The sequence below is a fragment of the Ictidomys tridecemlineatus genome, chromosome 8, assembly GCF_052094955.1.
Source record: "Ictidomys tridecemlineatus isolate mIctTri1 chromosome 8, mIctTri1.hap1, whole genome shotgun sequence".
Taxonomy (NCBI): domain Eukaryota; kingdom Metazoa; phylum Chordata; class Mammalia; order Rodentia; family Sciuridae; genus Ictidomys; species Ictidomys tridecemlineatus.
Genome location: NC_135484.1, coordinates 156757591 through 156779339, shown reverse-complemented (window position 1 = coordinate 156779339; position 21749 = coordinate 156757591). Strand labels below are relative to the sequence as shown.

Sequence of the window (21749 nt, the reverse complement as noted above, 5' to 3'; positions counted from 1 at the left end):
TTGTAGACTTGTAGCATCTGAACCCATGTACTGTTCAAGTTTTTCTTCTTTTTTTTCATTGCTTTTTCTCCCTACCCCCATATCGTCCACCAATACTTATTTTGTATAGCAAAATCTACATACTCAGCAATCACAAGTCTTATATTTTACTATATCCATTTCCTACCTTGTGCATGACCACTTTGAGATCCCCTCCATCAAAACGTCAAGTCCAAAGTGATCAGAATCGGGGGTAAAATTTGCAGAATATTAAAGGTCAGTTACACAACAAGAAAGCTATAAAAAGTAGGCTTCATTTAACGATGAAAATAAAAATAAAATCTTTAGACTTCACTAGTTAAAATAAAGGATCCAAAATTTATGAGTCTCAATAATTTTTTGGGGGGGGAAGGGATATAAGGACATTGTTAATGAGTTTAAAGCTCAAACTGGTTTTTTTTTTTTTTTTTGGTTTGTTTTTTATGAGACAAAGAACAGAAAAGTTAAAAAAAATCAAAGTAATTGTGATATTATTTTAATAAATAAAATATATACATATTTATTCACAAATTGCTTTAACCTTACAATCAGTTATAAGTGTTAATGCAATTCTCTCTGGGTTAGGTACTATTATTGGAAGAAAACTTTGCCTTAAAATAACCCCATACAGAGGCATTTAATGCAATTAACAGGCCATCAAATAATAATAATAAGTGAAGTGTGGGGGTTTTCAGGGTTGTGAAGCATACCTGTAATATAAGTTACTTGAAAAGCCATCACAGGAGAATTTTATACACTGTCTGAAGACATATATGTAAATATTATTTATAAAAAGTGTTTATGGGTTCTGAGGTCAGGGTGCACAAGTCCAATACACAATCTTTATTGTTTCTTGAATATTTTTTGTTGTAGATAGACACACTACCATTAGTAGTTTGTTTGTTGGTTGGCTTTTTAATGTGGTGCTGGGTGTTCAACCCAGTACCTCATGCATGCTAGGGACGCACTCTACCACTGAACCATAACCCTAAGCCCCCAAATGCTTTACTTAATTCATTTTTTTGGCGGGATTGTATGTGTGTAGTGCAGGGCATTGAATCCATGGCCTTATATAAGCAAAACAAGCACTCTACTGACTAAGCTATATCCTCAGCCCTGATCTGTAGTCTTTTTTTTTTTTTTAAGATAAAAAAAAAAAAGAAACAGATTGTGTTTCCGCAGAGGCAGCATTTCTGTCTGTAGGCCGTGGTGAGGATCGAACCTGGGCTTCATGCGTGCCAGGCGAGCGCGTTACTGCTTGAGCCACAACCTCACCGGCTGTTTTCTCTTCTTTTAACAGTGACAAAGGATGAGCCTGTCATTCAGCCTGATTCTGCGCCCACTTGGCTCAGGTTGGAGGCAGTGCCTGAAGCCTCGGCCAATCAGTCTCTTAGGCGAGAACTGTCCAATCCGCACGCAGCCGGTGATGAGGGGGCGGGCTTCCACGAACTTCCGTTCCCTTCGCGTCTGGGCCCCGCCGTTTTTTCAAACTTTTTTGGACTTTCTGCCCTGGATCCGGAGCCCAGGTTTCTGTGCTATGGAGAAGCTGAAAACAAACCCCAGGGAGACCGCTGAGAACCCTGAGAGCCGGGAAATGGTAAGTGTGCCTTGTATCTTGAGACTGCGGAGGAAGGTGGCTTAAGGCTGACGGGAGTGGCAATGGTGGAAACTGGGAGTCCTGGCTTGGGACGCCTCCTGGTCCTCTCCAGAGTCTTGTGGCCAGAGGGTCTCTCTGTAGCAGCTTAGCCTTCACCTCCCTGTTACTACTCTAGCGAGGCTTAGATCAGCAGTTGAAAACCTGGGCATGTTGTTTCATTATTGTGTGGTGTTTTCAGCTTCTTTCTTTTTATTTGAATTCTTTTTAACTTTTTGAAATGGAACCATTGTACATTGTACAAACCATCTACTGATGGAATAAATAAGTGAAAAATTATACTGCTGTACCACTGAAGGACTCCAGAGCCCCAAACCCAACGTTAGGAATTCTAACCCCTGTGCCCTCCAGGATGTTCCCATGTACAACCTCCCCAGCTGCACGGGGCACTCCCCAGCTGCACGGGGCACTCCCCAGCTCACGGGGCACTCACCAGCTGCAAGGGGCACTCACCAGCTGCAAGGGGCACTCCCCAGCAGCACGTAGCACTCCCCAGCAGCACGTAGCACTCCAAGCGCTATACAATGCCACCGCCAGATGTTCCATATAGATAATCCTGGGAAGGCCAAGCTTGAGGAAATAGGGTAAAAACAGGAACAATAAGGACGGGATGTAATTATGGGTTTCTTTTCTGAGAACATTAAGTGGGAAAAAAACAAGTTTACCCCCCAGGTGACCCCAGGGCTGAATTCCGAGGAACCTATAGAATGGCTGTTGTTGTGCTAAGCTGAAAACTGACCCCCGCTCCCTATAAAAACTCTGTACCCCCAAGCCCGTGTGTGCCCGTCACCGAAGCTCCGGCTGAGGTTTTGCTGTGCATCCATGGGCGCCTGTGTGAGAATAAACCCTCCTGCTGTTTGCATCCAGTGTCTCTCGTGGTCCATTCCGGGTTGGGGGATCTGGGGGTCTCGCACCACACACCAAAGAAGAAAATCATTTAAGAGGGGGGAAAATTAGGTTGAAAGACCCTCCGTTTCCCTGTCCAAGGAGAATCACACGAAACACTGGCTGCAAAAGCAAGAGGTGGTTTATTGAGGTGCCCAGCAGAACCTAAGCCTGAGCTTTGGTGAACTGGCACACCGGGCTTGGGGATACAGAGATTTTTATAGGGTTTAGGACAGGTTTCGTGCCCGCGGGAAGCAACCGGTTTCTTATTGGTTTCTTTAAATCTAGCATATAGGTTACCTGGGGGGTAAGGTTTTGTTTTTTTTTTTTTTCTTTATCACTTTATGGTCCCGGAAAACCCACAGGTTTACATTCCGTTGCTTATCTGTTCCGGTTTATTCATACATGCCCTAGGATGTGGGTGCTCTGTTCTTTCTCAACCGGTTATGTGGTTCCGGTTTATTCATGCATGCCCCAGGATGTGGGTGTTCTGTTCTTTCTCAACTGGTTGTCTGGAAAGCATGCCTGGCGCCTGAACCTGTTTATGGCATGCCTGGTATCTTTGTTTTACATCTTGGCCTGAGGTAACTGGGCTAACTGGGCTAGGGTCTTTCAAGGTAATGGTGAAAAAAAGCTCTTTATACCTCTAACCAGGTCCTTGGCCATCATGAACATTCCAAACCATGACACCTTTTGATGATGGGAGGTCACCACCCATATGAATCCCTCATCAGCCTTCCAGGTTATGGGTGTAAGTGCCAGCACTTTGTGGAATGTGTAGCTGCAGCTCCCCCACCTTCAAGTTTTGTGGGGGAGTTAAGTTTGCCCTGGGAGCCCATTAGGCCACGGGGCCTGATGTCCATGGAAGGCAATCGCTTAGGATCCCCCACCCCTGGCTCCGCCGGCTAAAAGGTCTTAGATTCCGTGGTGGGGAAGAGGATGAGGGGTGTAGGGTGGGTGGGGAGCAGCAGCTCAGAGGAAGAGACTGCCTCAGGGAAGGAAGCACATTGGGTTTCTGCAGTCTAACCATGCCACAGGGAAGGCCTTTCCAGCCAGCATGGAGTGCAGGGCTGCTGGCGCTCTGCCTGGTGTGGCCTTGGCAGGGCCCAGCTGGTCCCAACTGCTGGCCCATTCCTACCTTCAGGCACTTTAGAGAAAAACTAATGACAGCCTTGGTACAGTGGACATCTTCATCTTCCACCGGCCGGGTCCTCTCGCCTGTCCAGGTGAGCAGAGGAGGCCTGGCTGCCTTTCTGTCTCCATGGATGCTGTTGGAGTCTCCTTCAGCTGTCTGGGTTGTAACCTCTCAGGTTTTCCAAAACAGAAATAAATATCCAGATTCATCTTTCATCAAAATGGAGCTTTGTGCAAAGAAAAAAAACGTTACCCTAACTCTACAGAATCTGAAGGTAAAGCCGCCTTGAGATACGTTGAGAGGTGGCGCCTGGGGTCACATCCATGCTGAGTCACAGAACACAGTTCTCAGCAGAACTGACCGCCTGAGGGGCAAAAGTGATAAGTACAATAATTTTTTTTTTTTTTTAAGACAGAACCTTTCGGCATTGCTCACTTCAACATTTAAGATTTTTCAAAGTGTTGTTTTTTTTTTTTCTTCCCTTATTTCAGGAGACATTTTGCATGAGGTATTTGAAATTCAGGAACATTTTGATTCTTCTTGAAGTGTAGGAAATATATATGCTCCCTTAAAACAACAACAACAACAAACAATAGGAGCTTCACCCTCAGAAACTCTTAGAAAATGGAACCTGGCAGACACTTCCCATGGTGGTCAGGAGAAAGATCCACATGTCAAAGTGGTACCTGAATATGCACCAATTAGCCCAAACAAAAACAAAAACCCCCAACAAAACCCGAAGTCCCCCTCACACCCCCCAGTAACACACAACTCAAAGGGAGTCAGAACTCCAGTGCAGTAAAGAAAGCTGAGGAAAAGGTCTGAGGAGTCCGTATGTTAATTAAGAACAAACCAGGCCTCAAAACTCAATAGCTAGGCAGTTCATCCAAGGGGGCATCTCTGCTTTGAGAGGACCATCCTCTCAAAGGCTGGTCACAGGGAGGGGAATTCAGTTGCTCCTTTCTGGAGGGTGTGCAAATCTTTCCAATTCCTTGGTGCCTTGATTCTGGCCTTTAAGGCCCAACCATCAAGGCCTGATCCCTGGTGGCATAAATATCCTGGGAATGAGATTCCATCCAACTGTGGGCTCTGGGAGTCAGAACATTTTGCAGAAGTGAGTGGGTTTCCTCCGATTGCAATCTTGCCTCTGGGGGCTGGGGGAGGCCAAGGATGGGGGTGGGGGCTGGTCAGAGGGCAGCAGGTTTCTATGGATTTGAAATCCAAGCAACGTCCCGTGAGAAAGTTCAGCACCAGCTGCTCCTGCTGCCTGCTCCCACTTCCTGGCCCTGCTGTCCTCTTAAGGAGACAAACATGCAGTCAGCCAGAGAAGCCACTTGGTCTTCGGAGGTCCAGGAGGAAGCAGTGACAGAGGAGGTGGTGACAGTAGGGGCAAGAGGGTGGAAGTGCCAGAAAAATCTAAGGGCTTTGCAGTCCAGTGGGCTGCTGGGAACTTGGAAATACCCAGCCCCCAAGGCCCCGAGGAGGCCAGCCCTTGAGGACTGGGCCCTGGCACCTATAATTTTTGGAGTCCTGGAGGCTGGTGCCAACCCCACCCAGGGCTCAGAGGGGGCCCAAGTCCCCCTTTCCAAAACTAGGCCAGCTGAGGAGTGTCTACTGTCCTGCAGCTCCAGCCTGCCCACTCCACAGCAGTCCTGGGCAGGAAGGAGCAGGCCGAGGAAGGTGGTGGCCACTGCCTCATCCAGACTGAGAGGGCACTTTGTAAAGGGAGATGCAAAACAACCAGGAAATGCCAGAGGTCACCTCAAGGGCACAAGGCACAAAAAAATAAAGTGGAAGGAATTGGTAGAACAGTGAAAAGCCCCCACAGAAAAGTGAATTCCTGATGGGTACCACCCTCCAATAGCTGATATGGATAAATAGAGAAGTGGGGGGGAAACAGCAGCAACACCAATGTGACCTTGGCTTCCAAGACAGTGTGGACGCTCCTGAGCGGTCACCCCGCCTCCCAGGACAGCCGCTTCGGGTTCGGGTGTATTGCTTTACCCCAGAGTTCTTCAGTGTCTGAGAAGTTCGCCCTTCTTGGTTTTCTTGGATTTGCACTTGGTTAACTTGAAATGTTAGGAGTCCTGCTCGCGCCCAAGAGGAATGGTGCTCACAGTGCTTTCTAGGGTGAGCCCGAGGAGGGAGCTCAGCGTCTAAGTCTCTTCCGAGTTCTGGTGAGAGGCTCCAGCTTCATCTGTTTAGAGGGTGGCACTCCTTCCAAGTCCTGAGAGAGTGTGGACATCTGCGCCGCCAGCCTACTTTCTCTGAACTGCTCCTCGAGCTTCCATCCAAGACTGAGTTCTGCTCATCAGAAGCGGCTTCGGCCCCAGGGTGCTCCTTCTGTCAGCTGCGCCTTGTCCCTGGGGCCTCCCCGCAGTCGCTGGGCGTCTGGGGTTGGGCTCTGGGGCCTGGCTGTGGTCCCTGCTGTTCCCCTGTGGGATGCAGGAGGCATCTGCTACGGAGCTCTGGTTGCTGTTATCCTCCTGCATGTCCATCATCCTGGGGAGGAGCTGTTCTCTGGGGTGGTGACCTGGGAGCCACACTTCTCGTCTTGGCCTTTTTTCTTATTCTTGTTTTTATCATCAACTTTTGGCTCTGTCACAGGGACCCATTTGTAGATTAGTAGGGACCTGTCACCCACAGTCACCTACTTCTCCCATTTGCGCACTTTCTCCATAGCCGCCATGACCCTCTTGACGTCATCTTTGGCCTGGCTCCTGGTCTCTGCTGGAACGGACCTGCCTGACATGGTTCTGGCGGGAGAGAGGCTGGGGGAGTGCGCTTGCTCACTCACACACAGACCACACACACACACACACACACACACACACACACACACACACACACACACACACAAAGCCTGATGCCACCACTCGCCAGGGCCCAGTGCCTTCAGCTTCTTTCTAAAGCCCTTTGTGGGCTTCCAGGTCCCAACAGTCCAGCATGACTCCAGATTGCACAGTGAAGACTGAGATAATTATCAGGAGAACCCCAAATCCATTTGTTGTACTCATGCATGAGAGAGGCTGTTGATTTTAGGGCTGGTTACTCATGAGGGTTTGTTTGTTTGTTTATATATTTATTTTTTTTTTGTGTGTGTGTGTGTATGTGTGTGTGTGTGTGTTGTTTTCTTTTTGGTACCAGAAATTCAACTCAGAAGTGTTCATCCACTGATTCACATTCCCACCCCTTTTTTAAAAAATATTTTTATTTAGAGACAGGGTCCTTTTGAATTTCTTAGGGCCTCACAAATTTGATGATGCTGGCTTTTAACTCATTCTCTTCATGAGTCCTGAGATTTTTAAATGTAGGGGAAGCAGTATCTCAAATTGAGAACAAACATCTGAAATCCAGAACTTCAGTTTAGCTCTCCATAGGTCTCAGAATAAACCCCTAGTTTTCTAGCTCTCTGTTCACATATCCACAACTAGGGTTCCCTGTTCACAGAGAATAAGTATAAAATAGAATAGATAGTATAATGACCTTGTAATGCGGATAATGGGTCTCAAACACACCTGGCTGCTAACTGGTGTTCTGCCCAAAACCATGAGTAAACTTCTAAGATGGCACACAAAGATGATTTTTTTTTTTCTGATATCATTCCTCATACCACATGGTGGGCGTTCTATTTCTTCTTGCTTAAATAGATTTTTTTTTCCTTCAAAATTTATGAGACAAGCACCCAGATTCAATTGGCAAACTGAGAAATTTGGTTCATCTCAAAACTCCACTTTCAGCATTATTAATCATTATTTTCCCATGTTTTATTTCAAATGTATGCATCATTCTTAATGTTTTTTTTCAAGAACTGGAGGGCAGTTTTAAAATATTTTAATTTCTCATTCTGAGATTTTCACATGAGAAGAAAGCAGAATAAAATTAGGTGACATTAAAAAGAATGAATCTCTCCTAAATGAGGTTTATGTGTCCCATTTAAGGATTTTTAAAAACTGTAATGGGTCATCAATTGAGGATTTATTTATTTATTAATTAATTTGTTTATTTATTTATGGTCAGACCATTGTATTAAAATAACCCACAGAAGGGGCTGGGGTTGTGGCTCAGTGATAAGAGCACTCACCTAGCATGTGCAGGGTCCTGGGTTCGATCCTCAGCACCACATAAAAATAAGTAAATAATAAATAAATAAATAAATAAATAACCCACAGAAACATGCAAACATTTCAGGAAATTCTTTTCTTCTGGTGTGGCAGGAAAAAATAAAAGTGGGACTAATTTGAATTTAAATTACATGCAAGTTCAATCAATCTCTCTCTCTCTCTCTCTCTCTCTCTCTCTCTCTCTCTCTCTCTCTCTCTCTCTCTCTGTATTGGGGACTGACCCCAGGGCCTCATGCTTAGAAGGCAAGAACTCTACAAGCTGAGCTATTTACTCAGCCCCATTTTTTTTTGGGGGGGGAGATACCAGCAATTGAAGTCAGGGGCACTCTACCACTGAGCCACACCTCTACCCCTATTTTGTATTTTACTTAGAGACAGGGTTTCACTGAGTTGCTTAGTGCCTCACCATTGATGAGACTGGTTTTGAATTCATGATCCTTATGTCTCAGTCTTGTAAACAGCTGATATTACAGGCATGCACCACCATGCCTGGCCAACTTCAATTTTACGGGCTAAAGTACACAGCAAATTAGATCAAAGTCCATGTCAATATCTTGGTACTATATATATAAAGTTGTTGATAGACCTTGTATTTTATTTACTTATATGTGGAACTGAGAATTGATTCCAGTGCCTCACATGTGCCAGACAAGTGAGCTCCACTGAGCCCCAGCCCCAGCCCCCTGGTACATTTTTTATGGGGGATATTGGAGATTGAACTTACGAGCACTTGACTACTAAGACACACCCCCCAGGATTTTTTTTTTTTTTTTACTTTATTTAGAAACAGGATCTCACTGAGTTTCTTAGCATCTCGCTTCTGCTAAGGCTGGCTTTGAACTTTTGATATTTCTTCCTCAGCCTCTTCAGCAACTGGGATTACAGGCTTGCACCAACACACCCCCCCCCCGGTACATTTTTAATACCTGTTTTACGTAGATTTTAACCAGTAGCCTTAACTTTTTTTCTAATATATATGATTTGAATCCATAACCCAGAAATCAGTGAAACAGAATCTATTTTTTATCTCCAACACTGCTTTTGGTTATGACAGTATCTGAGTTCAGATTCTCCATTAAAGAATTTTCTATGTCTTCTGTTCTCATTCTGACCTCCCATATGACCTAGTTCTGAGTTTTAGAATATCTGAAACAAGGTTTCCAGAGATTCCATTTTTTTTTTTTTTTGGAGTATTTAGAAAATACCACTCTCTGAGTGTTGCCTTCTAGGGACCAGTTTGAATTTTAAGTGTGCAGCTTCTGAAGGGATGGACTAATTGGATGCTTTGCAGCTGGAAGGCATTTTCTGATATACTTTCTATCTAAAATGTACTTTATTTGTTTCCTTTTATTAGATTCTGTGAATAAAGGTACAATAAAAATAGACGTGTGGCAATATATTTAGCAAAAGGATTCCAAATTTTTTACTTATATACCCAGAGTTATTATTACTGGATTGAATTATTATTTATATCTTTTTATTTATTTAAATACTGGAGATTGACCCCAGGGCATTTTACCAGTGTGCTACATACCCAGTCTCCAACACTTTTATTTATTTATGTATTTTTGAGAGAGGGTTTTACTGAGTTTCTTAGGACCTTGCCAAGTTCTTGAGGCTGGTCTTTAACTTGAGAATAAACCCCTAGTTTTCTACCTCTTATCCTTCTAAGTTACTGGGAGTACAGGCATGCACTGGTACCCCAAATTATGACTAGTGGATTATGTGGCATTTTTATTTGGGGCTTTTAAAGAACCTTAACACTTTTATAAAAATATATTTTAAATTTATATTATCACCAAGATTTTTACATATTTGTGTACCCTGGAATTTCTATTAATTATGAGATATTTGCTTGGTTTTGTATGGTTTGGTGCTCAGTATTGAACCCAGGGGTGCATACCACTGAGATACATCCACATTCTTTTTTATGTTATATTTTGAGACAGGCTCTCATTAAGTTGATTGTAGCCTTGTTATGTTAATGAGGGTGCCTTTGAACTAATAATTCTCCTGTGTCATTTTTCATAGCTTCTAGAATTTCAGGCATATGCCACCATACATGACAATTTTAGATTTTTATAATAGCCATTCCAAGAGTACTGCATAGGCTGCAGAAAATTAGTAGTAATTAATATTAATAATTTAATTGTCGTACTTGTTAAAATATGAAACATACTTTGAAAGGTATGGCTATGGCAAGTGAAAAATACAGCCTAATTTCCTTTTAAGATTGGAAGCCATCTCACGACAAAGGCATGAAAAGTTAATTTCTGCTTCATTATAAATTAGTATGATTTGTAAACTTGCTTGAAATGCCTACCAGTGCCTTGAACTCACCCATGTCTGGTTTTCCCTGATGAGATAACAACCCTCCCTGAAACTTTAGTGGTGCATCATACACTTTGATGTTGTGATCTAAACTTACTCCCTAAGTGCTAAACCATTTAAACCATTAACCTACTACATGCCTTTGTATTATGCTTGTCAAAACCCTGTTATGTGTAAGTTCTCAAGTCACCCCACTTTTGCAACTTTTTGTGCTATGAAACTGCAGTCCTAGAGAACTGGAATGCTGTCTTCTTTTTCCATGGGTTTCAGGAGAGACTGCTATGCTCAAATGCGGGACCCCCAGAAGACCACCAGAGACCAAGATTGATGTAAGTACCAAAGAGGTTTTTATTGCAAGCTAGTTCAGTCCTCTACACACACAGCAACTGGTGGCTTAGAGGCCCTGAGCCCGGGGTTTGCAGCAGTTTTATAACTCTTTGGGGAAGGCAGGTACCCCACATACATCATAGCATCTCTTAGCAAATCATCACACACCTTGGGAAAATCATAAACAACTCTAAAACATGATTAGCACATTCACTGGTGGGAACTGTTAGACCACGACGCAAGAAAAGACCACTGACTCCAATTAAAATCAAATTAAAGCAAGCTTATTATTTCGACCGGCCGGGCTGCCTTGCCCCTCAAAATCGTGGAAGCCAAGGACAGCCCTGAGGCTTCTTTGTGGCCCAGTTTTATAGCCCAAAAAGTTACACAAAGGGGGGTTACAGATAACAACACTCTGAGGAACATAACACAAGTTTACATTTTTGCTGGCCCCGGCATCAGAATTTATGGAGATCTTAGAGACTCAGAGAGGGTCCTTATCCGGCCAGGGAAGGCCAGAATTTATGAGGCGTCACTAAGGTTTAGGAAAGGGTTGTTATATGGTCGGGGAAAACCGGACCTGGGTGAGTTCAGGGCACGGGCAGGCATTCCAATCAGCTTTAAACATCAACTAATGGCCAGGCCATACAGACATCCTGATATTTTTACAAAAAAACAGAAATGAATCCTTCATAACTTGTGACAAGCTGGCTTCTGATCTAATGAGATAACTAGGCTAGGTATATCAGGAACAAGTTGGGTAAGGGTGATTGGGTAGTACAAGATGGGGATTCATTTGAACTGATTGGCTTAGGCTATGAGGAGAGTATGTGCTGAACTATATGGTTTCCCAAAATGTTATCAACCACCATAAACTACTGGAAGGGTCATTTGGAATCCCAGGAATTTTCCCTGTCTCATGCTGATTGGTGGCTGCTAGTGGGTTGCTATGGGTCCCCACCTAGCCTGACTGAGTCAGGGACACCTGGCTCAGCAGATCTCTCCTTTATTTGTAGATAAACAACACAGCAGGGTGGGTATGAGCCTAGGAGTGCTCTGTGGGTCTTTGCAAGGACAAGAATCATGCCCCCTTCCTTGGACAGTCTTTGCTCTGAGGCAGAGGTTGGTTTCTCACCTTGTACCTTATTTTTTTTTTTAGCTGTAGCTGGACACAATACCTTTATTTCACTTATTTATTTTTATGTGGTACTGAGGATTGAACCCAGGGTCTTGCACATGAGAGGTGAGCACTCTACTCCTGAGCCACAATCCAGCCCCTTATGTTTTTTTTTTTTTATAACGTCGGTTACACATCCACAATTTTACATAATGCCCAATTAGTAATTGTTGTGTTCTGCTACCTTTCCTATTTTCTACTATCCCCCTCCCTTCCCCTCCCATCTTCTCTCTCTACCCCATCTACTGTAATTCATTTCTCTCCTTGTTTATTTTCCCATTCCCCTCACAACCTCTTATATGTAATTTTGTATAGCAATGAGGGTCTCCCTTCATTTCCATGCAATTTCTTTTTCTCTCCCTTTCCCTCCCATCTCATGTCTCTGTTTAATGTTAATCTTTTCTTCCTGCTCTTCCTCCCTGCTCTGTTCATAGTTGCTCTCATTTTATCAAAGAAGACATTTGGTATTTGTTTTTTAGGGATTGACTAGCTTCACTAAGCATAATCTGCTCTAGTGCCATCCATTTCCCTGCAAATTCTATGATTTTGTCATTTTTTTATTGCTGCATAGTACTCCATTGTGTATAGATGCCACATTTTTTTTTTATCCATTCATCTATTGAAGGGCATCTGGGTTGGTTCCACAGTCAAGCTATTGTGAATTGTGCTGCTATGAACATCGATGTGGCAGCATCCCTGTAGCATGCTCTTTTGAGGTCTTCAGGGAATAGTCCAAGAAGATCAATAGCAGGGTCAAATGGTGGTTCCATTCCCAGCTTTCCCAGGAATCTCCAAACTGCTTTCCAAATTGACCGCACCAATTTGCAGTCCCACCAGCAATGTACAAGAGTACCCTTTTCTCCACATCCTCGCCAGCACTTGTTGTTGTTTGACTTCATACTGGCTGCCAATCTTACTGGAGTGAGATGGTATCTTAGCGTGGTTTTGATTTGCATTTCTCTGACTGCTAGAGATGGTGAGCATTTTTTTCATGTACTTGTTGATTGATTGTATATCCTCCTCTGAGAAGTGTCTGTTCAGGTCCTTGCCCATTTATTGATTGGGTTATTTGTTATCTTATTGTCTAATTTTTTGAGTTCTTTGTATACTCTGGATATTAGGGCTCTATCTGAAGTGTGAGGAGTAAAAATTTGTTCCCAGGATATAGGCTCCCTATTGACCTCTCTTATTGTTTCTCTTGCTGATAAAAAACTTTTTAGTTTAAGTAAGTCCCATTTGTTGATTCTTGTTATTAACTCTTGTGCTATGGGTGTCCTATTAAGGAATTTGGAGCCTGATCCCAAAATATGTAGATCAGAGCCAACTTTTTCTTCTATCAGATGCAGAGTCTCTGATTTGATATCTAGCTCCTTGATCCATTTTGAGTTAACTTTTGTGCATGGTGAGAGAAAGAGATTCAGTTTCATTTTGTTGCATATGGATTTCCAGTTTTCCCAACACCATTTGTTGAAGATGCTATCCTTCCTCCATTGCATGCTTTTAGCCCCTTTATCAAATGTAAGATAGTTGTAACTTTGTGGGTTAGTCTCTGTGTCCTCTATTCTATACCATTGGTCCACCTGCCTGTTTTGGTACCAGTACCATGCTGTTTTTGTCACTATTGCTCTGCAGTATAGTTTGAAATCTGGTATCGCTATACTGCCTGATTCACACTTCCTGCTTAGAATTGCTTTTGCTATTTTGGGTCTTTTATTTTTCCATATGAGTTTCATGATTGCTTTATCTATTTCTACAAGAAATGCCGTTGGGATTTTGATTGGCATTGCATTAAACCTATAGAGAACTTTTGGTAATATCGCCATTTTGATAATGTTAGTTCTGCCTATCCATGAACAGGGTATATTTTTCCATCTTCTAAGATCTTCTTCTACTTCTCTCTTTAGGGTTCTGTAGTTTTCATTGTATAAATCTTTCACCTCTTTTGTTAGGTTGATTCCCAAGTATTTTGTTTTTTTGGAGGATATTGTGAATGGAGTGTTTTTCCTCATTTCCGTTTCAGAAGTTTTGTCACTGATATACAGAAATGCCTTTGATTTATGCGTGTTGATTTTATATCCTGCCACTTTGCTGAATTCATTTATTAGTTCTAGTAGTTTCTTTGTAGACCCTTTTGGGTCTTCTAGGTATAGAATCATGTCATCTGCAAATGGTGGTAATTTAAGTTCTTCTTTTCCTATTTTTATGCCTTTAATTTCTTTCATCTGTCTAATTGCTCTGGCCAGTGTTTTGAGAACTATATTGAATAGAAGTGGTGATAGAGGGCATCCCTGACTTGTTCCAGATTTTAGAGGGAATGCCTTCAACTTTTGTCCATTCAGAATGATGCTAGCCTGAGGCTTAGCATAGATAGCTTTTATAATGTCATTATGTGTTGTTTTTATTGGGCATTTTTACTTTAGGGTGTTTCTTCCCAGTTCAAAGTTCAATCTGTCACCTAAAAAGAGCAGAGATAAAAAAAAAATTAAATAAAATTTGATAGTTATTGTCATTATTTTATATTAATTTCTGAATAATATACAAGCATATATAATCCATAAACTGAAATGACCTTATATGTAAGTTTAAATGAAAATGTTCTATTGGTTGGGTTAGTTCCCACTTATGGAAAAAAACCTTGCCTTAAAATAACAGCAGCCTGGGGTACATTTCTCAGATTAAAAAAAAAAAAAAAAAAAAAAAGCAGCACTCAATGACCTGAGATTCTAGCCCTTATTCATGCCTGAATTGGATAATATTCCCTGTCACTCAAAAAAAAGGGCTCACTTCTCTCACATTCAATGTTCATGATCTGAAGCCCCTTACAATCAAGAGCATTTTGTGGGAACTGTCCAATCCTGTATGTCATCAGGTAGGAGGAGGGTGGGCTTTCACTTCTTATTTCCGGAGTCCTCCATTTTTTCCATTTGAATCTCACACTTCAGAGTCACAGGTTGTTCTGCTGTGCAGGAACTGAGGATCCCAAGTAGCCCTACTCCTGAGAACCAGGCAATAGTGAGTGTGTATTGGCCTAGCAAGGGAGGCTGGGGCAGAAAGACTATTGGAACCACAAGACTAGCTGTGTTGAAAACAGGAGCTAGCAGATTGGGACTCTGGGCAGTCTCTGGAGTCTGCAGGCTTAAGTCCTCCACTGGGCCACTATGTCCTCAGTCCTACTGGCCAACCAGGTGGGGAACTTGTCAGTGGCAGAGACTCTTTGCTGCCTTCCTTATGCTCAAAGGGCATCCTCAGCACCTGCATAAAATACTATGTGGCAGGGGTGTTCCTGCAGCCCAGATGCTGGAGATTGACAGGTGGAATAATTATCAAAATCAAATCTCCAAGGGCCATTTCCTGCAGGAGAGGAGCTGTCATTTTCTGGTACCTAATTTCCTCTTGAGCCAGCTAATTTTCATTTTGACTTTCTTTTATTTTTACTTTCTTCATTGTTATTATTTTGTTAAAGTTAGGTGAACTGAGGGATACTGTACTGCTTAGCCATATCCTTGGTAGTGAAGCCAGATTTACAGATAGGTAGTTAGTGTAGTTAGGTAAATTGGGTCTAATATTCAATAAAATCAAGAATGAACACCATATTGAGAATGGAGTCCAGGAAAAGGGGAATTGAAAATGTTTCAAGGTCCTGAGCCCATCCCAAGGAAATTTTAATGAAGCAGCTCACAGCAAACATGGAGATGGTAATCCAAAAGCCCTTTCTGCCCAGATAACTCTTTCAGCCCACCTGTCCCCCACACTTTGGGCCTTCCCACCTACATTCCATCACTGCAAGATAACAGAACAAAGGACAGCAATGTGACAGGAATGCAGGATAGCTGAAGGAAGACCTTAGCTATAAAAAAGCTAAAAAGACCTTAGTTAAAAAAAAAAAAACAAAAAAACCCTTTCATGGATTCCACCTCTTGGGTCCACTTTTTCCTCTGGGGAGAAGTCTTTTCTACTGTCCTTTAACAAAGCTTCTACTTTTCACTCTAAACTTGCCTCGGCGCACTTCTCTGGTGTTATGCTTCAGCATTGGGGAAGCAAGGACTATTCACCAGTAAACAGCCCTAAGAAGTATAAATTTATTTTGAGAAAGATCCTATCTAAGTTGCTGAGATTATTTTTGTTATGGTTTGATTTATCTAGAATTTGCTATTACAATAAAACATACTGTTTTTACATACATATGTATTCATATGGGGATCTTATTTATATTGTGATGCTTTGATGATTATTGTAATATTATAATTTCACAATATATATGAATAGTAGTAGGTCATGATGAGTTCTTTTGTTGTGCTTATAATTGAAAAGGTTTTTGGCTAAAGTTACATATAACTTTGTAGATGAATTTTGAAAATTTATGCTTTGGTTTCTTATTTCATTTAAAGTAAAGCTTGTTTTTTTTTCTTTATTATTATTGCATCATTGTTGTATTTAATAGTCAGGTTTATTTTGACATAACCATAATACATGGAATATAATTTGCTCCCCTTCAATATCCAGTAGTTCCCCTTTCCTTATTCTCCTACTTATTCTATCATATATGTATTTATAGTTTTATATTAATTATTGCTTTATAGAGTACAAATAAAAGTAGACTTCACTGTGATATATTCATATTTGTACATAGCAATTTTGGTGAGATATATTGTGGGTTAATTTGAAGGAAAATTATCACCTTTATAATGATTAGTTTTATCATCTATACATGGGATGTATAATTAAGTGTTTTATGTGCTTTTTGTGACTTTTATTTTCTCATAAGTTCTACATATTTTGTTTCTAAAAATGTACACATGTGAAATACCAGTTTTGCATCAAGCACCTATATAAAAATTGTACATAATGTTTTATGCTCTTTTTTAAACTGGATATATTATGAAATGAGACTGGCCCTAGCGACCATTTTTCCTATATATTATTATTTATCTCTTCCAAGATGTATATTGTATTGAGCCATGCCCTTGAGCTTCAAGTGTTTGGGTGCGTACCATTGTATACTTATATGTTATCATGATCACATATGCTCTAATTTCAGTAAGTCTCTGTGATGGGGAGAATCATGTATATTCAATATCAAAATAGTTTCCACAAATAGATACTAATTTAAACTCCTTTTGAATTAATGATTATTAATTTGTTTTAAATGTTCATCAATATTACTTGATTTTTCCCATGATGGGTTTTTATTTTGTTTTTAATAAATTTCTAAAGATTTTGAATTTTTATATTTAATAAACATATTTCATGTATAAATTTGCAGTTCAAACTTCTGTCCTGTATATCTTTTTGGCTTAAAAGATGAGAAAATGATCCAAAAACGTAGCTAGGGATTGATTTTAAGAAAAAGAAAAAGGTTTAAATTATTTTTTTAAATTGACTTTTTTACTCATTATTTATTATAAGTTTCTTGTATGATTGTAAGGGTAGATTATTTAAAGTGGATTCTAGGGCTTATCTTTGTTAATTCCTATGGGAAAATTAAATAAGAAATTGATCTACACTATAGCTGCAGGAAAATGAATAAATTTCTTTAAAATCATATGGTAATAAAAATTATTAAATGGCATATTTACTAAACATCTACTTCTTAAAAAAAATTTTTTTTCTGTAATATATTTGGCAGTGAATTATGAATTCTATTTCTGGATTTTGGGATTTAATATAAAATCATATGTAATACAATTTGGCCAATCCTAGAAATATTCATGCATAATTTGTTGTTTACTTAATGATATGTTGTGGAGATAGCAACTAATGAACATATTTATTTTTAGAAATAGTTACTTTTTTTTTTCTTTTCAGTTTCTAATAAGCCTTTTAGATTTATTTCCTTACTGAGTCTCTCAGGGCCACTGATGTGTTTTTTTCATTTTGTAATCTTCAGGCATTTACCCTTCTAAGAAATCTGTCTTGTGAGCTCTGTTTCTGAAAAGTTTCTTAACATGAAAAAAAAAAAAAAGTATTTATGTTGCCCTGAAATGTATTCTCAATGCACTCTCTTCAAAATGGAGAGAAAATAATATTTCCCCAGACTGACATCCCTGTGTCAGGAGCTAACAATACATTGATGGTCTTTGAAGAAATTTCTACAGTTCTGTCTCTGGGTAGTTTTCTGTGGGCTGCTGAATTGCCATTTAGTATCCACATACCCATGTTTCTTCATCTCTACTATGGGAATAATTTTAGAGGGCACAGATGAATAATGCTCTCTATGGAGGCTATGAATACCTGTATGTTCTGTGGTGCACAGCTGACAAAGCCCCTGGGAGACACTGTGCAGATTCTAATTGGTTAGCCATTATGTGCTACTCACATGAATTTTCTTTCAAAAGCTTGTAATAACCTTTTCACTTTAGGCATCCATGTCATCCACATCCCCAAGTATAAAAGTTTGGATCTTTCTTTTCTGAATTCCAGGTTCCATTTCTCTTATGGTTCAATGTGATGCAAATATACATATATTTGTCTTTCTTTTACACAGTGTTTCTAATAAAAAATGTTCTCTGCTCCAAGCCTATATTTCCCAAGTCCAGCTATGTTTAGAAAATGACATAGAAAATTGTATTTGATAATTTATGAAGGAGAGTTGAGAATACTTCTTGCTCATGTCTCCCTTCCTTAGAAACTGAACCAGAACTATGCTTGGCCCTGTAAATGGAGCACCATAACCAATCAGATATATAGAAAAAATGTTAATTGATTCTATATTCTCTTCTAAGAATTCTCTGTTAAGATCCTTGGCCCACTTCTTGATTGGGTGGTTGTTGTTGTTGTTGTTGTTATTATTATTATTATTATTTGCTTAGCTTTTTGAGTTCTTAATGTGCCCTAGAGATTAGTGCTCTATCTGATGTGTGAGGGGTAAAAAATTCATCCTAGGATGTAGGCTCTCTCTTCACCTCACAGATTGTTTCTTTTGCCGAGAATAAATTTTTTAGTTTGATTCCATCCCATTTATTGATTATCTGTCTTAATTCTTGTGTTGTAGGTGTCTTATTAAGGAAATTGGGGCCTAATTCCACATGATGAAGATTAAAGGCTGCATTTTACTCTATTAGACACAGTCTCTGGTTTAATTCCTAGGTTCTTGATACACTTACTTTTCAATGACCACTTCCCCCTTTCCCAGTATTATCAGTTACTGTTTTGCAGTATTATCAGTTACTTTACCCATATTATATTTCAAATGAACACGGTATTTTCAATTGTTATAACAAAACTAGATGAGACTTTTAAAGTATTTTTTTTCTCTCTGGGTACAATGATACATGCATATTAATTATAGAGACTCAAGTGGGTAAGCCAGTAAGATTGTAATTTCAAGGTAAACATCCGTAACTTAGACAATTAGAAAAACCTGTCTCAAAATTTTAAAACATGGCCGGGTATGTAGCCCAGAATTAACATGCTCCTGTTTCAAATCTCCATCACCATAGAAAAAAAAAAAGCAAAAGCAAATTTTTTTTGTTGTTGTTGTTTATGAGCATTTTACATGATTGAAAAGTAAAAAAGAATTCCTTGATCTTGGCAAAATCATGTGTTTCTATTCTTCCTTTGTGTCTCCAAGGGCAGACCACCTTTCAGAGTGTTTTTATGCTCTGATTTTCTTTTGTGGAATGTATATGAGAGCATTCTCATTCCTTACTCTAGTATTTTCCTGGAACTGTGTTTCAGAACTATGTAATATGAGGATCCCACAGCTGGCACATCTAATGCCTCTCGTAAGCCCAGACTAGTACTTGGGGCTTTTCTTGTTCAAGAGCAGTATAAATGTAGAGGGTTTAGTTTGTCAAAGAAGTAAGTGAGAGAACTCTCAATTTCCATTGTTTTAAAATGTCTTCACTAATTTTATAGTCTAGCACAGTGTTTCTTTCTTCCATATTCATATAATTGGAGTACTATTTACTATTCCACTTTTTCAGAGTAGCCATTCTAACAGCTGTTCTCAAGCTGCAGAAGATCTTATAGTTGGCTGGTGCACTAAAATTCTGATGCAAGCTTTTTAGATTCCAGTGTACCTTATGCTCACTGGAAAAAAATTGATGTGCCCCTATTTTAGAAATAAAGAGGGATCTGTGATTCTAATAATTTTTCTTCACTAATATCAGAGATTTTAGCTCATTACAATGTTTGCACACCAATGTGTAACCACTCCTTTTTGATCTAGGGAGATTTGCACCTGCACAGTTGCCAGTGCTTTCAATGCTTTGAGGTTTCAGATGTAGTCCATTGAATGTAAAAAGTTAATATCGGGACAAATTACTTACAGAAAGAATTGGTTAGGTCTGGTGTTATTACTGAAGTGAGCTGGGTGTGAGAGCTCAGGAAGTGCTAAACTGCCACTTTGGATTTCAGTGGTGGTCTGTATTTCCCTGTTAATGTCTTGGTACTGTCTATATAAACGTTCAACTGTCAGCAACAGCTCTTTGCATTTTTAGAGAATGTTGGCAAATCCCTCTAAGGGATTAAAGGTTCCCTTAAGATTTAACACCTCTTCCACTCTGGTCTAATGGAAAAAAGCTCATGGATCTTGCATGGCCTTAGAAAACCACTTACATTTTTCCCCTTGGAGTTGATGCTCGTATACATCTTATTCCTTCCTCTGTGTGTACAAATAAATTAGCATTCAAACCTGGAATCTAAAAAGCTTGCATCAGAATTTTAGTACACCAGCCAACTATAAGATCTTCTGCAGCTTGAGCACAGCTGTTAGAATGGCTACTCTCAAAAAGTAGAAGAGTAAGTAGTACTCCAATTATGGATATGGAAGAAGGAAACACTGTGCTAGACTATAGGAAATTTAGAGTTAAATATGCTGTATTTCAAACCCAAATCAGTCTTCCTTTATTCCTATTAACACTGGATTTGGGCATTTTGTTCTAGTAATATGGCTTATTGCTCAAATCAGGATGATGCTCAAGTGCATTCTACTCATCTCTTGGTAGATTTTTTTTTTCAGTTTTCCAACGTGTGTGCCTCTAATTCCTTTACAGTTTTAAGAAGGACTCAAAACAGGAGTATATATTTATTTGGTGTATCCATAAATGAAGGGAGGTTTGTATTCTGCTTTTATTTTTATTTTATCTTTTAAAAATTTATCTTTCTTTATATCTGCTGTTTGGTGAATGCTTGTGTATAATTCCAGTATTACACACATTCTGCACACAAGTCCCTACTTGTGATCTGTGTCTCTTGTTCTGACATCTACTGAGGTTGGATTGTAGCATTCATTCACATTAAATACTTTTATTGATGTGTTTTGATTTATATACTTACAAGACTTAACAATAAAAATTATATTTGCATACGTGTGAATTACCCTATGTAGTTTTCTGTATTGTGATTTCTTTATCTTAAAATTACTACACTATTGTAATATTATAACATGTATTAGTGTCAGGTAATGATCACTAGTACATTTGCTCGTATATATGAGAGAATTCTTGGCTAATTTTATATACATTTAAATTTCCAGGAGAATTTTAGAAGTTTTTGTTTTGATTTCTTCTTTAACAAAAAGTAAATCATGGTAAAATTTTGACCAGTTATTATTATAGGTTAAATTAGGGAAAATGGTCATTTTTATAATAGTTTTCTTTGTAAAGATGTTGAATATTTGAGTCTTTTATGTGCTTTTTCTGTATTTTTATTTTCTCAAATACTGCATATTTCTTTTTTAAATATACTTGCATATGAAATGCAATATTTATGTGACATCAGCATAAAACATACATGGTATTTTATACTATTTGTCAAACTGGATATATCAACAAAAATTCTAGCTTCTAGAATTTACTATTTATAAAATTTAATAATTATTTCTTCCTCTTTAACCATGCCCGTTTGTTTCAACTCTGGAAGAATATAGCTGTACTCTCATATGTACAGTCGCTGTAATTTTAGTCTCTGTTTCTTTTGTGGGTGTATCATATACATTTGATTACAAAACAGTTTCTACAAATGGATAATAAAAGCTTAAATTTTTATTTTCCTCTTTTGTGAATGCATTTATTCCGATATTCATCAATACTATTTAATTCATCTATATGATGTGATTTTATTCAATGTTACCTAATTTGTAAAGATTTTGAGTTT

General features: G+C 39.5%; 1 protein-coding gene and 1 pseudogene across 3 annotated transcripts in view; one reads left to right on the top strand and one right to left on the bottom strand.

Moving 5' to 3' along the window:
- Window positions 1-21749, top strand: part of LOC101974694 (uncharacterized) — a 70272-nt gene that overhangs the window by 38723 nt on the left and 9800 nt on the right. The window contains exons 1-2 of one of the 3 annotated variants that reach the window (XM_078020660.1): window positions 1478-1615; window positions 10418-10476. In XM_078020660.1, the coding sequence (XP_077876786.1) occupies window positions 10429-10476 (48 nt within the window). In that variant the 5' untranslated portion in view covers window positions 1478-1615; window positions 10418-10428. Of the gene's footprint in view, window positions 1-1318; window positions 1616-10417; window positions 10477-11633; window positions 11718-21749 lie in introns of those variants that run through there. The other 2 variants (XM_078020661.1, XM_021734437.3) reach the window with 2 other exon arrangements.
- On the bottom strand, window positions 5842-6444 carry LOC101959902 (B-cell CLL/lymphoma 7 protein family member A pseudogene; annotated as a pseudogene).